Source organism: Poecilia mexicana, unplaced genomic scaffold, assembly GCF_051168715.1.
Source record: "Poecilia mexicana isolate PSO_F unplaced genomic scaffold, ASM5116871v1 scaffold_10, whole genome shotgun sequence".
NCBI classification, from domain to species: Eukaryota; Metazoa; Chordata; class Actinopteri; order Cyprinodontiformes; family Poeciliidae; genus Poecilia; species Poecilia mexicana.
In genome coordinates, this window is record NW_028263379.1 from 11,343,035 (window position 1) to 11,360,747 (window position 17,713).

General features: G+C 38.2%; 1 protein-coding gene and 2 pseudogenes across 2 annotated transcripts in view; 2 read left to right on the forward strand and 1 right to left on the reverse strand.

Annotated features, from left to right (window-relative positions):
• The window catches only part of arhgef6 (Rac/Cdc42 guanine nucleotide exchange factor 6), a 43,542-nt gene that overhangs the window by 13,845 nt on the left and 11,984 nt on the right, over nt 1-17,713 (forward strand). For both annotated transcript variants that reach the window (XM_014984635.2, XM_014984634.2), the window contains exons 8-16: nt 879-974; nt 1,579-1,701; nt 11,966-12,104; nt 12,754-12,813; nt 13,842-13,988; nt 15,872-15,958; nt 16,657-16,738; nt 17,215-17,330; nt 17,478-17,657. In XM_014984635.2, coding sequence (XP_014840121.2) covers nt 879-974; nt 1,579-1,701; nt 11,966-12,104; nt 12,754-12,813; nt 13,842-13,988; nt 15,872-15,958; nt 16,657-16,738; nt 17,215-17,330; nt 17,478-17,657 — 1,030 coding nt within the window. The remainder of the gene's footprint in view (nt 1-878; nt 975-1,578; nt 1,702-11,965; nt 12,105-12,753; nt 12,814-13,841; nt 13,989-15,871; nt 15,959-16,656; nt 16,739-17,214; nt 17,331-17,477; nt 17,658-17,713) is intronic.
• Nucleotides 1,723-4,340, forward strand: LOC106916374 (sodium/potassium-transporting ATPase subunit beta-233 pseudogene; annotated as a pseudogene).
• Nucleotides 8,324-9,343, reverse strand: LOC106916372 (sodium/potassium-transporting ATPase subunit beta-1 pseudogene; annotated as a pseudogene).

Here is a 17,713-nt window from a genome sequence, read left to right on the forward strand (position 1 = left end):
ATAATAATAGCAACAATGCTCAGTTCTGCTAATTTAGCAAACCAGCAGTTTAGCAAAACAGCTACATTTGATGTCAGTGGGATCGTTGGAGACTTTGTCATGAAAAAAACATTTCATTGAGGGAAATTTTATTTATTTGCAATTGATTTCATTGGTTCAATATTCACCAAAAATATCACAAGGCAATGCTTTCCAAATATCTTGCAGCAGCAAACTAAATGTATCCAAATGAAGCATATTTTACTGTCAGGCACAGAGGTGAAAGGCAGAGAAACTGGGTCATGAACCAGGACGATGACCTGAAGCACAAGACAATCTCATGTCAAAAAGGAAAAAAAACAAGACTGAAGATAGAACTTTTTTAACCAATATCAGTCTGATTAAAATACTGTGGTGTGACCTAAATGCATTTGTGTAAAAATAATCTACTGCTCACAGATATGTATAGTGAGCAAAGCTTGTCCATAATGATGTGAGAGGTTACAGAAAAACTGAAGTTGTTGCTCTTAAAGGTGTTTTTATAAGCTGCTGAATCATTGCATGCCATTTTTTCACACACCACTTCTCCATTTTGCTTCAGTAAAAAAAACAAAAAAAAAACAGGGTATGATATGTCACACGTTGTTATTCCTCTGAGGTTGAATCAATCTAATTTTATTCCCAGAGAAAAACAAGTCTTTTTTTTCTCCACCATGTTCTAAAATATAAAACTTTAGAAGTGATTTAAAAGTTACTACAATGATGGCAAAAGTTACCATAGTTTAGAACAGTCTGGATTAATTTTCACATTGTTTTCTAATATTTAACTTTCATTAATAAGTCACATTTTAGAAAAGGCTGACTGTTGTCCGTGTTCATGCTCACTCCTGCGTGTTCAGGTTAAGTAGTGGAGACAGCGCCACCTTGTGTGGGAACCTGGAGGAGATCCTCACCTTCCAGCAGGGACTGTGTTCAGCTTTGGAGGACTGCACCAAGTAAGTCTAATCACTGATTTATCTCTTCAAACTGTGTTTGTGGAGTTTAATAGACCAGAAGACGACAAATACGTGTGATCATTTCCTTTTATGTACATTTAACACTGTAGAGTTCTGCAAAGCTTCTCACATGTGCATTTTTGCAATCACTTCCTTCCGTCTAGACGCCTCTGGTTGTGCTTCTTTGTACAAGTGCCACCTTGCAAAGTGTGTGAATGTGTAATATCACAGTTACTGTAATGTTAGACAAGTTTATATGAACAATGTGTCAGCTCTTGGAGCATTTATTCACAGCTGAGAAAATTCCCCTTCGCTGTTACTTACAAACTGGTGCCAGAATAAGCTCTTAAAGTTTTGCTGTTACATGACAAATGTGTATTTTTAACACAGAATATTTTATTTCTAATTTTTGTGTTAAATATTAATATTTAAATATGAAATGAACATTTAAAAAAACAGTTTAATGTTAAACTTTGAAACGGACGTCATGAATAATGACAAGAGGGAAATTATTTTAAATGTTCACGGCTTTCCAGGTTTACTTCTTGAACCCGTCCTGTGTTTCTTCCTCTTCATATTTTTAACTCTTCCTCTGAATTTCCAGAGTCGCAGAGGGGCAACAGAGAGTGGCAGGATGCTATTTAAATCTCATGAGTCAGATCAAGAGTCTGTACCTGAATTACTGTTCGAGCCATCCATCAGCCGTCTGCATCCTCACTGATCACAGGTCAGCCCCTGCACACAAAAACAGCACAAAAATCAGCAATTTACAATCAAAGCAGAACTTCTGTATGAAGGTTACTATGGTGTCATATGAAAGGTTAAATATGTCCAGATTTTCAATATCAGGCTATAAATTAAGTCAAATGTTTTTTTTTAATTGTTCATGCATGCTACTTTTTTTAAAAAATGTGAAATGTGTTTGCAACAGTTATTTTTTCCACAATTTTTAGCTCTGACTGAGGAGAATAAGTTTTGTTTTGATGTACTTAGGGAAGTATACATGCAATAATCCTAATTTTATCCAAGGCATTCTGCCATCCCCACAAAACTGCAATAAAATCCTACTCCTGCAAATGGCTTGTTGTATATTTCAGCAATAATAACAACCACCTTGTTACATTATTTCTTACCAGTTCATTAGGTTTTCGAAATTAAAGCTTTGTTTAAAACCTTCACTGTTTTTAATTGTTAGTTAAACCTTGGTGTTAGTAAATATTTTTGCAGCTTATCATTATCTTACAGTAATAGTAGCAGTATAAGCAATAAAATTAGGTCTCCTTGCAGAGGTTGCACTAGATATTCTCATTATCCATCATTTTTACTGACAGCGCCCCAAAATCCCACCATATTATACTTTTACCTGTCACTTTAAAAAAAGATATTAACAATGACGTATTCAGCTGCATTTAATTTTTTCATCCACTTTAATAGTTTAATAATTTTATAGTATGCCACCGACATAAATCTGAATTAACTTCTATATACACATTAAATTGAACTCCACATACTGAAAACCTGAAAAAAAAAACTAGTGAAAACATTTACCTCTCATAGAACCTAAAAATCTCCCATAGTGTTCAGATAAACTGGTAAAAAGCTCTATCCATTAACTTGTCAAATATTTTCTAATTTCAGTGGGAAAGAAATATATTTCATTCAAACAGGAAGACGTTTCATTAGACCGGAAGTTGTAATTTTTAAACTGAACTCGTTCTGGTTAGCTTCACGCGAACGCGGATGAATCGGGTATAAAACTGTACGTTCGTGTTTCTGGTGAAGGACACTTAACGGTCTCAGCTTTGAAAACGGTTGGTTAAAAAAACAGAAAAAAACCATCTAGCCTGTTAACGGTCTAACTGTTTTTTAACCGTCAAGCCGGGGACGATATTTCTGTGGAGCTAACATGTCTGGAAAACAGCAGAGTCGCGGCGGATGGAGGAAAACTTTATGGAATCCAGAAACGAGAAAGTTTTTCGGGCGAACAGGGGAGAGTTGGCTTAAAATCTCCGCGTACTATGTGATTTTCTACGCATTCCTCGGTGGGATTTTCATCGGGACCATTCTGGTTTTGCTAATGACGCTAAGTGCGTACAAACCCAAATACCAGGACAGAATTGTTCCCTCAGGTCTGTCATTCTCACCCTACGCCGCCAACTTTGACATCATTTTCAAGAAGGACGACCCGTCTTCATATGAGAAGTATGTCAACAGCTTGAAGAAGTTTATTGAGCAATATAATGATGAGAAGCAGACTGACGACATGAAATTCGAGGATTGTGGAGCCATCCCGAAGTCATACACTGAACGCGGCGAACTGGACAGTAAAGCAGGACAGAGGAAAAGTTGCCGTTTCAGCAGAAGGGAGCTGCAAGACTGCTCCGGGCAAAACGACACCACCTTTGGCTTTAAGGAGGGAAAGCCGTGCCTCATTCTCAAGCTCAACAGGATGATCAATTTCAGACCTAAACCTCCTTCCAGCAACGATTCGCTTCCAGATGCTCTGAAAGGCAAATCCTTTGATAACTTAATGCCCGTTCGCTGCACGAATAGGTTTGAGGTAGACAAAGGCAAGATCGGAGAGATCAAGTACTTTGGCTTCGCGGGGCGCGGAGGTTTCCCTCTCCAGTACTACCCTTACTACGGCAAAATGCTGCATCCCAATTACCTGCAGCCTCTGGTGGGCATCAAGTTCACCAACGTCACCATGAACAAGGAGCTCAAGATCGAGTGCAGAGTGTACGGGGACGGCTACGAGAAGGGCAGCCTTGATGGATTATTTTACGTTCACCTCACTGTGAAACAGTGACCCCAGACACGACATGGTGGCAAAATAAAAAAGAAAAAAAAAAAAAACGTAGAAAGATATTCAAGAGTTCAGATAACTTATATTTGATTTTTCGTGTTTTCTTACCAGAATTAAAATAGAATCTAAAATACAGGGCGGTAGCAATAGCAAATACTCTTTCTACAGTTAATGATTGGGGGGGCGGGGGATGACTGGGATGTTCATCGATTATTGTAAAAACTTGCAGTTTCACTACTGATATGTAGCGAGCTGTGTCTCTGTTGCCATGGTGTTTCATCCTTATGTGGTTTATATATTGAAGTGTCCAGGCTTTGTAGGGTCCTCTGTTTTATTTTTACTTTAGTGCTCCATGCCTGGGCAGCTGTTCATTTATGTGAGTGCGTAGAGGTTTTGTCAGTGTGTTTAGACTCTGTTGTACCTTTAAGGTGTTAAGATGTTTGTGTTATGTTTTGTTTTCATAAATTTTCCTTATTCAAGTTTGCCATAGAAGAATGTTTGTTCACGTTTTGTTCAGCTTCACAATAAAATTGGTTTTGGATAGGATTTTACTTCAATAACATTTGTTCTTTCTACTGGTATAAGTTTCATATCAATAAGACAATAGACAGGGATACATATATTGGCAGGCTATTGATTAGAATAATAATTAATAATACATGTTTTGGCTCCCACTGCTAAATAAAGAGTAAAGAATGAAATAACTTTTTGCACATAACCACACTTCTCTTAACTGCTGGTATGAGTTAGAATAATATTTGGGGAAAATAGATGGGGCATGCAGATATTGGCAGGCACAAAATCCAACACATGCAACCCCCGGCTAACATGGAGAAATAGAGTTAAGAGTGAAATAACCTTTTCTACATAATCGCACTTGTTCTATGAACTGATGGTATGAGTTTCACATCAATAGGATAATATTAGATAGACAGGGGATGCAAATATTGGCAGGCTAATAATTTACTTTGCCAAAAAATGCATCCCCCTGCTAACTTGGAGAAATAATGAGTTAGGAGAGATTTCACTTTTTCTACATAATCATACTTGTTCTCTGAGCTACTGGTATAAGTTTAATATCAGTGGGACAATAGACAGGGGATGCAGATATTGGCAGGGTCATAAAATATGTCCCCTCCTACATTAATAGACAACAGTTAAGGGTGATGTAAAATTTTATACATAATGGGCCTCTGTTTTGTCATGCATTAAATTATTACGGTGTTACAAGAAGAAGCAGGGAATTGCAAACCATTAGCAGAGAACACATTCCTCAGATACTGACTGTAAAACATTCAACTCATATGTCTCAATAAAGGTGTCAAAAGCGTATTTATTTCAATTAATCTTAACACGCATTTTGTAGCAGCAATCTCTGACCCATATTTTCCCAATCAAAATATCGGTGTCTGCTCAGCTACCCGCTGAACGCCTTACATAAGCAGTGGTATTATTGACCAATATTTGGCTTCAACAGGATCAACAACGCTTTCTGTCCACCAGCTTAGCATACCACTGGCAGCTTCAGTCTGCGGTGAAGAGAGCCAACGTTAGCTCCTCTTAAAGATAGCTTCGCGGATACCTGGTGCATTACGATAATAGAGTAGTGGACGACCTTGCAGGTGAAAATTAAAAAAAACAAAAAACTAATGAAGGGAAATGAGGGGCATAACTGTCAGGAGTGAGTACTAATTACAGACCTTCCATCTCCATACTCTATATCCAGAATAAATATTTTATTATTTTACTGCAGGGTTTTGGTTAAGGATTCAAAGTTCCTCACAATGCAAATCCAGGATATGCGTTTGTCATTTTCAAAAATGTTTTTCTTCAAAATCCTAAGAGGTGACAGGAAAAACTCTTAACGTTATGTTAAAGGATAATTTCTAGTATAACCAGAATGAATATTTAATAACTGCACTGTAGAATTTTGGAGATAGACGCATAGCATCTCATAATGGCATTCGAGACCATGCATTTTTCCCATTTCATTTTTTTTTTCTTCCAAATCCTCAGAGGTGACAACAAACTCTCTTTGGATTATATCGAAGGGTTACCAGAATTAGTATTTCATAATTTTACTGTACACTTATTGAGATAGATCCAGGTGTAGAATATCATAATTATTCAGACCATGCTCATATAATTTTTCCTATAAGTATAGCTTGTTGTCAAAACAAGATAAAATATATTTTGTGAAATTATAAACATCTTTCCTCTACACATATTTTTAATGTAAGTACCTAGCAAATGCATTTTTCTTTTTTTTTTTTTTACAAGATAAAATAAATGGAAAAACATGACAAAGAAATGATTAACAGCTGTCTAACAAATGCAACTTCTTCACTTCTAAATAATCATGCATCATACTTAAACCTAAACTACTAAATCAGTCTAACATTGACACACCAGGCAATCCCAGTCCTTTCTCTTTGGGTCTGTCAGTTTAGCTGGATCCATGTGCAGGCCTTGCAAATGTTACGTCTGTTTGCTGCCGTCACATTGAATCTGTAGATGTTCCCCACGTCTAGGTCTATCTCCGAAAGTGTAAAGGAAAATTATGAGATACTGTGGTTTAGTGCAGGTGATTCTGTAATAAAATCCAAAGTGAGTTTGTTGTCACCTCTGAGGAAATTGAGAGAAATCAAATCCTGAAAATCACACAGCTGACTTTGGGTGCATCTCCAAAAAATCTTCCATAAAATTATGAATGATGGGGGTGTGTTGTGATGGTGCAGGGGTTGGGCGCAGCCCACATGTGGGGTCCTTGGTCCTCGGTGCAGCCGTCGCAGGTTCGGTTACCGGCCTGGTGGTGCCTTTGCCGCGTGTCTTCCCCTTCTCTCGTGGGTTTCCCGACAGGAAACCCTCTTTCCTGTCGGTTAACTGCCAAATGAAGGCCACTAGAGCCAATAAAACACAAGAAAAGTAATTACATTATGAATGACTTATTTTGAGGGCTGCACAGTGGCGCAGTTGGTAGAGCTGTTGCCGTGCAGCAAGAAGGTTCTGGGTTCGATTCCCAGCCCCGGTCTTTCTGCATGGAGTTTGCATGTTCTCCCTGTGCATGCGTGGGTTTTCTCCAGGTACTCCGGTTTCCTCCCACAGTCCCAAAAACATGACTGTTAGGTTAATTGGTCTGTCTAAATTGCCCCTAGGTGTGTGTGTGTGTGTGTGCGCATGGTTGTGTGTCTGTGTTGCCCTGCGACAGACTGGCAACCTGTCCAGGATGTACCCCGCCTCTCGCCCGGAACATTAGCTGGAGATAGGCACCAGCACCCCTCCCGACCCCACTGAGGGACAAGGGTGTTCAGAAGATGGATGGATGACTTATTTTGCTTTTAGAATGTGATCCTTTAATGTATTCTAAAGAAAGTTAATCACCTTGTTGGATTTGAAATTAATTCCTGAAAATGAGTTATATTCATATCCCGTATAAGCATTGTGAGGCACTTTGACATGGTATTTCTCCAAAGTCATACAGTAAAATTATGAAATATATATTCTGGTTTTAGTGTAGGCCATCTACCAAAAATAATTCAAAAAGTTTGTTGTCACCTCTTCAAAAGATTTGAGAAATACATTCCTGGAAATGAGACTGTATATGCTGCATCGGTATTATGAGCTACATTGTATTTCTCCAAAACCGTACAGTTAAATTGTGAATTTTAAGTAAAATTATTCTGATCATAGTAGAGGCGACTCTTTTAGCATAATCTTACCTCCGACTTCTTAGAATTAGTTTCTTTCCCCTCCCCCCTCGTCTTCAAGTGTGACTACTTCTCGTAATTCACCATGTATACATGGGATACTACATTGCCTCTGATTTTCTCTAACTTTTATACCAGAGACTTTAGCATTGGATTCATAAACCTCATACGTTGAAAAAAAATGCATGACATTTTTCCATTATAAAAATGGATAAATTAAGTTGCATCAAGGAGTGACATCTCCACTAAAACAGATTTTCAGTCTACTTAGCCTGATCATAAGCTTTACAATATGAATTAAGAATGAGCAGATGTTAAGAGTATCAACAATACATTTTATTTATAATGCACTTTACATTTATAAAAATCTAAGTGCTACAATCAATAAGACAAGTAAACATTTTATTGAACAGAAATTTCATCCAAAACCTATTTAATTATGAAGCTGAACAAACTATGAACAAAATATTCTTCTACGGCAAACTTGAATAAGAAAATGCATGAAAACAAGACATATAGCACAGTCAACCTAACACCTTAGAGTACCAGGCTAATATTTCAATTTAGTCTGAGCACATTGACAAACACTCTACGAACAAACACACCTGCAGGGACACCTTGGACTCTGAAAGCAGACATGAAACAGAATATCATGACACAGCTGGCCTACTAACTCTGGATCCTTCAAAAATATATAGAAACTAGTAAGGATGAAACAAAGACAACTCTATAAATCAGTAGTAAAAATGCAGTTTTAAAATAATCAATGAACATCCCAATAACCCCCACCACCACCCTGCCACAATCGACCATTGACTGCAGAAAGAATATTTGCTATTGTGTATTTTACATTCTATTTTAATTCTGGACAGAAAAGAGAGATACAGTCAAAAAACGGTATCTGAACTCTTGAATATCTTTGTACGTTTTTTCCCCCACCATCGTGTCTGGGGTCACTGTTTCACAGTGAAGTGAACGTAAAATACTCCATGACGGCTGTCCTTCTCGTAGCCGCCCCCGTACACTCTGCACTCGACCTTGAGCTCCTTGTTCATGGTGAGGTTGGTGAACTTGATGCCCACCAGAGGCTGCAGGTAATTGGGATGCAGCATTTTGCCGTAGTAAGGGTAGTACTGGAGAGGGAAACCTCCGCGCCCCGCGAAGCCAAAGTACTTGATCTCTCCGATCTTACCTTTGTCTTCCTCCCTCTTATAAGTGCAGAAAACGGGCATTAAGTTAGCAAAGGTTGTGACTTTCAAAGCGTCTGGAAGCGAATTGCTCCTAAAAGGAGGTTGTGGTCTGAAATTGACAATCCTGTTGAGCTTGACAATGAGGCACGGCTTTCCCTCCTTAAAGCCAAAGGTGGTGTCGATTTCCCCGGAGCAGCCTTGAAGCTCGCTTCTGCTGAAACGGCAACTTTTCCTCTGTCCTGCATTACTGTCCAGCTCGCCGCGTTCAGTGTATGACTTCGGGATGGCTCCACAATCCTCGAATTTTCTGTCGTCAGTCTGCTTCTCATCATTATATTGCTCAATAAACTTCTTCAAGCTCTCGACGTACGCCTCATATGAAGACGGGTCGTCCTTCTTGAAAATGATGTCAAAGTTGGTGGCGTAGGGTAAGAATGACAGACCTGAGGGAACAATTCTGTCCTGGTATTTGGGTTTGTACGCACTTAACGTCATTAGCAAAACCTGGATGGTCCCGATTAAAATCCCACTCAGGAATGTGTAGAAAATCACATAGAACACGGAGATTTTAAGCCACCTCTCCCTTGTTCGCCCTATAAACTCTCTCGTTTCTGGATCCCATAAAGTTTTCCTCCATCCGCCGTCACTCTCCTGTTTTGCAGACATGTTAGCTCCACAGAAATATCCTCCCCGGTTTACGTTCTGAAACGGTTTGACGGTTGGACCACGGTTCGACCGTTGACAGGCTCTTGTTGTTTTATCTTTATTTTACCAACAGTTTTAAAAGCTTAGACTATTTTAAGTCCTTCACAGGAAACACGAACGGTCAGTTTTGTATCCGACTCCTCCGCGTACTCGTGAAGCTAACCAGAACTAGCTCCGTTTAAAAAGTACCACTTCCGGTCGAACGAAACGTTTTCCCGTTTGACGAAGATTCTTTCCCGTTGAAATGAAACGCCATAATTTTCAGTTGAAACAATAAGAAAATATTTGACTAGTTTATATAGAAGGTTTTCAGTAGTTTATATGAAACTTAATCATTAATTTTACAAAAGCTTTTAAACATTTTCACAGTTCTTACCATCAATCAATCAAGTTTATTTGTATGGCACATTTCAGCTGCAAGGCACTTCAAGGTACTAAAAGCACAAAATTTCAAAGTTATAAAGAAAACGCCTTACAATAATTGATCAAGTAGGTTGGTCAGTATTTCATTTATTATGGCTCAGAAGCAATTCTTAACAGGTGGGTTTTTAAGTCTTGATTTACTACTTTGTATGAGAGCTTTTCAGTAGGTTATATGAGAGGTAGGCTACATGTTTTCTCTAGTTTAAATGAGAACTTTTCACTGATCTTTGTGCAAAGTTCCCAGCATAGTATATGGAAGAGCTTAATTTTATATGTGTATCAGTAAGAGTCATTAAATTTTAATGAGTGCCATCACCAAAATCAATACACATCAAATATGTTGGTCAATGTTTCATTTATTGTGGTTCAAAAGAAACTCCAAACAGGTGGATTTATAGTCTTGATTTAAAGGAACTCTGTGTTTCAGTTGTTTTGCAGTTTTCTGGAAGTTTGTTCCAGATTTGTGGTGCATAGAAGCTGAATGCTTCTCCATGTTTGGTTCTGGGGATGTAGAGCAGGCCAGAACCAGAAGACCTGACTGGTCTGGAAGGTTGATACAATAACTACAGATCTTTAATGTATTGTGGTGTTAAGCTGTTCAGTTTATACATGGAAGTTCATTCTGATTAGCATTCCAGGTGGTAACCCATAAAGAATGGTGCACTCTGTAAAATAGATGACATCATTATGAAAGAACATTATACACCAGTTCTGTCAGAAGAAATGGGCCAGAACTTCAGTAAACTATTATGGGAAACTTGTGGAAGGACACCCAAAACGTCTGAGCGAAGTTGTACAGTTTCAAAACTAAAACCACCAAATATTAAGGAAATCTGTGTAAACGTCTGAATTTAAAGGGGGAAAAAGCTGATGTGAAAAATAACCATTGTCTTGAAGGTTGAAAAACCTAATAAAAATATTTTTGAAAAATACATGCAATTTAAATGATTACATATATATAATATTTTTCAAATTTCTGGAATTTCGCTTGCTTTTGGTTTGCTGTAGTTCTGCTTTTATCCAGAAGGTGTCAGTCTTTCCATCTTTAAATTCAAATGTCTCTTAAGTTCCTCTGAGACATTACAAAACAGCTTTCTGTTTAAACGTCTCCTTCTCTTCCCCTCATGGCAAAACGCTGTATTTAGATTTATTGTGTGTATTTCAGTAAATGCCTCATAAAGGCAACGTGTTAAACGAAATATGCTATGGTCCAGCCTTGATGAAATAGTTAACATTTCTGCACACGCACACACAAACACTTGCTTACAATATGTTGAGTTACACACAGGAAGTTGACTGTTGACAGGATATATAGAGTTGTGGTTATATTGAAAACCAGGCAGGCAGATTTTTTCACAGTAAACACATTTGCTTTTCCTCTGCAAGTGCCTTCTTGTTCTGTTTTACTCATTGGTTCAAATTGGTAGAGCTGCTGCAGGATTATGTGTGACTCTCTTCTTTGGATCATGGAAACTCATTGATGTTGTTCCATTTGAAACACATAGGGAAGATTGCAGGGAATTACACATAAGCCCCATGAAACAAATCCATGTTCTAATTTGCATCATGATTGTTCTTTTTTTTTTTTTTTCCACTTGTTTAATGTCATAACAATGAAGCATAGGTGTTATATGGAAGTCTCACTTACAGGGGGAGCTAATTTTAATTTGAGAGGGAAAGAATGTTGCAGCATTTTGCTGAAGTGTTTCATCATTTCAACAGTTTGGATTGTATTTCTTGTTGAATGCAGTATTTTAGTGAGCCAAATGGTTTTTGTGACTGTTTCAGGAAGCAGCTTCTTTTACTAAAGAGCGGAGTTCTGATCGAATATTCAAACTGTTGCTGGGTATTGTTTTTCTGGATTAAGTTGGGTGTTTTCTGAAAAAAATACTAATCAATTCTTACACGTACTTAGTCAATACACATCTAAGTGACAATTGACCATACTTAAAAATTAGGTGTAATGCAAAAGAATGGTTTGTGTATGTATTTTCCATTAAAATTACTTTACCAGTGTAAAAATAAATAAAATCTCTGATTTCTAAAGGTTTCATCAATTAAATGTAAACCGAACAGTGTGTTTGAATTTATTTGTTGTTATTTATCACCACTTTGTAGTTGTTCGCAAACAACAAAATGGTGTTTTTGTGTGTTCAATAGTGATGAACTGGGTAAGTTCATTGAGAGCCAGGGAGCAAGCACTTCAGGCATCCTGACCCTGACCACCAGCCTCAGTAAGCCCTTCATAAGGATCGACAAATACCCAACACTGCTGCAGGAGCTGGAGAGACACGTGGAGGTACAGAAGAATGTATATCCAAATTATATGTCCATGTCTAGGATATTGGTGACTGAAAAAGAACCAAAAAATGCAACTCGCATCTTGAGTAACACTCTGCATTGGTTTGATGTTCTCTTAAAAGCTAACAGGATCAACCTGCTGTCTCAAAACTTTCTAAATTGCAATCAGTGTTTACTTAATTACAAATAGTTTTACATATTGGGATTTATGTGAACATAAATTAAAGATAGGACAGTTTAAGCAATCATTATGAATATACAAAGATTCTGTTTGATATTTCAACACCTTTGTGTGTTAATTTGCTGTTCAGACCAGATAATCTACATTTATGCTTTTTTTCCCCTATGATGACAAAAAAAAATTCTAACTCCTGTCATTATTTGAAGTAAAATAATTTTCATTAAGATTAAATATAGAAACATAGAAGAGAAACAGGCCTCTGTCACAGATCCTCCACTGTGCTACACAACAGTGAGTTTCGACTTTTCCACATTGTTGAGTTTTATTTGCAAGTTGTTAAAACCTCAATCCAATTCTCATAATAGTTCCAGTTAATAGGTTGGACTTTTCCTGGATTTCCTCTCAAAGAAATGCTTGCTGAATGACACCTTATGTTTATGCAGATGTTTGTTTCTTTACATCATAGGAAGCTCATCCAGACTATGGGGACATCATAAAAGCAACAGCTGCGTTTAAGAGTCTAGTGGTAAGTCATTGCTTAACCTTTTATTAACCGGCAGGTCTCACTTTCATATATCCACCTCAAACCTCAGGCAGTATCTCATTCTGTCAGGGTGTGTTTCATTAATCACAATATTTACCCTCTTTCGATGTTGTGCTCTTAGTTCATAACATTGATATTTAGGAAAATTTTTTGCTTGAAACTGAGCTGATATAGTGAGACATGGTTGGATAAATTCTGGTCCAGACATCATTGTGTTTTATATAATCTCAATAATAATAGTAATAATAATAATAGACTAAATTGCATAACTTCCTCTCAGCCTCCTCCTCCTTTTTTTGTCACATTGTGAGACAAATGACAGCAACGCCTCACAATGTACTCTAGAGGGAAAGATTTTTATGAAAGTGTCTGTTCCCTTCTTTTCTACCTTGTGTCGAGTGATTGCGTTGTTCCTACTGTAGGTGTGAATTGAAACGCCTTCATGAAAGAGCTGGATTAGAAACGAACGACCACATTGAACCTCAGTCAACAACGGTTTGAGGCACCGTTTCCCCGGTGTGGCTCTGAGTTCCTTGTAAGAACCGAAGTGACTCACTCGTCTTTTCAACAGAGCTTCACAGGAAACGGGACCAAAAAAATAAAAAAAATAAAAAATACATCAGACAACTCTGGCTTGTTTCATTTGCAAGTTAAATTTTTCTTTTGTGTCTTGAATGTGCGGTTGGGTGGGCAGGGACTCAAGAGCATCTATGTAGAGCAACGTTGGCAGAAATGATGGAAAGTCAAAGATGTTGCATTGTCATTTTTTCTGTCTGATAAGGGAGAGTCCCTGTGTAGCACCTGAAAAAGTTAGCTTCTTCATGCAGCTTACACATTTGGCAAATTAATAAAAAAAAACCCCAGTTGCATTGTTCTAATTGAAATTCAACGTCAAATCACTGCTGCTAATTTCTCAAGAAACTGTTAGTGATTCAATGGAAAATTCTTAGAAAATATCTAATCTTTTAAGAATATTATCACTTTTTTAATGCAGCTGTTTGTGTGTTTAGTCCCAGTGTCAAGACCTAAGGAAGCGCAAGAACCTGGAGCTGCAGATCCTGTCAGAACCAGTGCGGGGCTGGGAGGGAGACAGCATGAAGAGCCTGGGACAAGTGGCCTACACTTCACAGGTCCATGTGAGAAACGGGGCCAGTGAGGTGAGAGCAGAGCTTGGACTGGTGCAGCGCAGAATGGTCACTTGGATAATTTTTGCAAGAACTTTGTAATTTCTTTCATGCTCTTCTACTGCTGATATAAAATTTCTGTTCTATGTTAAAAGATGAAACTCCAGAAATGTATAACATGCATCCTGTAAAATTAACCTGGGAAAAGCAGATCTGTTCAGTTAAAAAAAAAATATATATATATATAAAAGTTAAAAAGGTTCCTTGATGCTGATGTGTGCACACCAACTCTTTGTTAGCAAACCTTAAAATCCTATCCTATATTCCTTTCTTTGGTAGCACTCTATCAGCTATCTGTCACCTAACATTTGTCTACCCTAAAGTTAAGTCTCAAGAGCTATCAGAGTGTGAGGACAAACATTTTTAAACCACTTAAAAACTTATATTTTCCTCTCATAAAGTCAACCTTTATTGACTTTGGTATGCACCCCTAAAGAGACATTGGAGAAAGAAAGAGAGAGGAAAAAAAACTGTTCTTGTCCACACCGGAAATCAGAGTGCAGCAGATAGTATCTGCTGTGTTAGGGATAAGAAAGTTCATCTTTTGGCATCATTTTGTTTAGATCCACTTTATATTATATCCCTATCCAGATCCAGGAGATATTCACCAAAAGTGAATATCGCTGCCTCAGCAGGTTAATCTGTTTCCAGTGTCTGTGGATGCGATGCACGAAATGCGGTCCCCCTTTGCTGGAACAGTAATTTATCTCACAAGTATCGCATAGAAACCTAAACAGGCCACGTGCAGAGGATAAGGCAAGTGGTGCTTTCTTGTGGGGTTTCTGGGTAGGGTCGACATCCACGCCGTGGTTGGAAGGCAGCCCAATGTACACATTTAGTTTCAGCCTCTTTTAGTCATGCCCAACCACTTTCCAACCACATTTGCTGTCATTAATTGTTTTTGTTTTTTGTACTTTACTCATCATGGTCGATTTCCCAAATGAGCAGCATTTAACCATTCTGCCAATCATGTACACGCTAACAGAGAATAAGGTTTGCTAATTTGAGCAAAAGTTGTGGTTTTGCATTGGCAGATGCAGCCTAAGTGTGCATGGCTCTGCCAAGCAGCACACTAAGCTCGTTAGACGTTTCCTACATGGTTCCGGGAAAGTCTGGAATAGTATTTGACCAATTTCCTGGTAAAAATTATGAATAACCAAAAACTTAATTGAACTGTTTCTAGTCTTTGTTTATAATGAAATTACAGTCTTAATCTTGGATTTGACCTTGATTGTGAAGTTTTGGTTTTTGATTTGCTGGTTGAATGTGTCAGACTCATCCAAGATTCACAAAAGAAAACTAGAGTTTTGTTGCTTTTTGAACTTTAGACAACTTCAAATTCAGATTGATTAGATCTGTGGTCAATAAACCGAATGTGGTTATAATACTGAACAATGCAGATAAAGATTTCATAAAAAAATGAAAAACAAAAACACTTTAAAAGTATTGTTTTGTTTAGAAATGTTTACAGATGAAATAAAGGTGCCAATGTTCAAGGGTTTAGCATTTAATAAGTAACTTTGAAATCTAAATAAAGCAAATGCAGAAACATCTGTAAAATGATGTCGGTCACCTTCTGAAAACTGGAAGCCAGTTTCTGACTGTGCTGGCTGGTGTTTTCTGGAACATACAAATAAAACTGCTTATAAAGCAGTTCAATGAAATTTGATTTTCTTATAAATGTCCAAAATTCTACAACTGGAGTAACACAGAAGCTTTGAGTTAAAAAAAGACTTGTAGAAAAGCTCTAGTTACATTTGAGACACTCTTGTCTCGGCAACAAGGAAAAAAACAGCAGTTTTTCTTTCCTGCGTGACGTCAGTACGTCCAGCATGTCTTGTTTGTCTTCCTTTCAGGAAAAAGAGGAGCGCTACCTTATGCTTTTCCCAAACGTCCTACTTATGCTGTCTGCTAGTCCCCGGATGAGTGGCTTTATTTATCAGGTGAGACATAATGTACTTTGTATGTACTTTTATACTTATATTGAAAAAAGTCTAGCAATATTTGTAATAGAAATCAGAAAGCATTTTTTTAAATGGAGTGTTTTGGATTTAGTTACACATACTTTATCCGCCCACTGCTCTGAGAAGGGATCTCCTTAGGCAAGCTGGTGGTTTATTATGCATATTTATGCATGTAGGTGCATTTTAATGCCATATTAATATACATATGAGGTTTGATGGGCAATTTATTGAAAGTGTACTTTTTTTTTTCTCTCTGAGTTAGAAAACCTGCTAATCTCCCGTTAAATGATGCCATATTTGTATGAAAATGCACCTGTAGGCTGAACAGCAGAGTTAAGTACGCAAGTGTGGTGCATGTATTAAAAGTTTTGCCTTTTCTGCAAATGCCTATTGGCTGTGAGTGGAGGCAGTGTGATGGTGTGGGCGGACATCTTACCCACTGACAAAAAACATTGCTTGTCATTACTGACGGCCATCTCAATGCAGAAACCAATCAACTGAGATTCTATAACTAGTAGAAATCCCAAATTCCCACAGTCTGGGAATGAATTAGAAACAAATAACCTAACAACATAAAATGTATTTCCAAGAAGTATTCTAACAATCACAACTTTTCTTACTTTTGATGCAAAGTTCATATTTGTTTCCTTTTTCTCTGTGGCTTTTGTCCAATTCAGGGAAAGCTGTCGCTAACAGGCACCACGGTAACGAGACAAGTAGAAGATGGAGAAAACGCTCCTTATGCATTTGACATCACAGGTTTGCATCTGACATACTGGGGAAAAATTTCTTCCCACCATTCAGCTTCCAGCAACTAGTTGGACAAATATGGAGTTGTTCTTATGACCGGATTTAAATCCCACGCTAACGCTAAGCTAAATGGTGTCTGTGCTGTATTAGGAGCACAAAACAAAGCTTGCAAATGTGCAAATGTGCTTACTTTATCTGTAACCTTGCAGAGATCATGGACTCCTCAACAGTTTGCAGCACTTTTTTTTTTTTTTTGTTGCAAGATTTGACTTTGATGTTTAATTTTGAGACTGATAATGTAATTAGTTAGGAGGAAAAAATCCAAGCGAAAGAGAGATTTACTCCTACACTTCCTAAATCCTCAATTTCTTTTTTCGGTTGTGGTTGATTTTATCTGTCGGCCTAATTACTTGTTTGTGTCACCTCACACTGTCTCTGAAAGAACTCTGTTTTACATGCTGCTTTCTTTTGGGGTTTTGTTGTAGGAGGCATGGTTGATCGCTTTTCAGTGTTCTGCAGCAGTTCTCAAGAGTTGCAAGAGTGGCTGGAGCACCTGCAGCCTTACACCAAATCAGGAAGTCCTACAGGCATCATTTCAAAGGTCAGGACACCCACTCGCACCGGCAGACACATACACTGTATAAAGTCAAACAATACTCAGAATGAACCTTGCACCTTGCTAAAAGTGTGAAACGCCCAGAGTTATTCCAAAGATGACGAGCACCAGACCACTTTGATACTTCTGCAGACTGTAGACGGGAAGCCACTGAGCTCAGTCGGCACTCCCACACACCTTCCCCACCTGGGTGGTCCGAGCGCCGTCAGCCGGGGTCCCCTGGAGCCGCCAAAGACCAGCAAGCCGTGGACGCTCAGCTGCCTGCGTCCCGCTCCGCCTCTTAAGCCTTCTGCTGCGCTGGGCTACAAAGAGGTAGGAACCTGCAGAACTGCACAAACAAACCCACACCAGTTTCTCATAATCAGTCA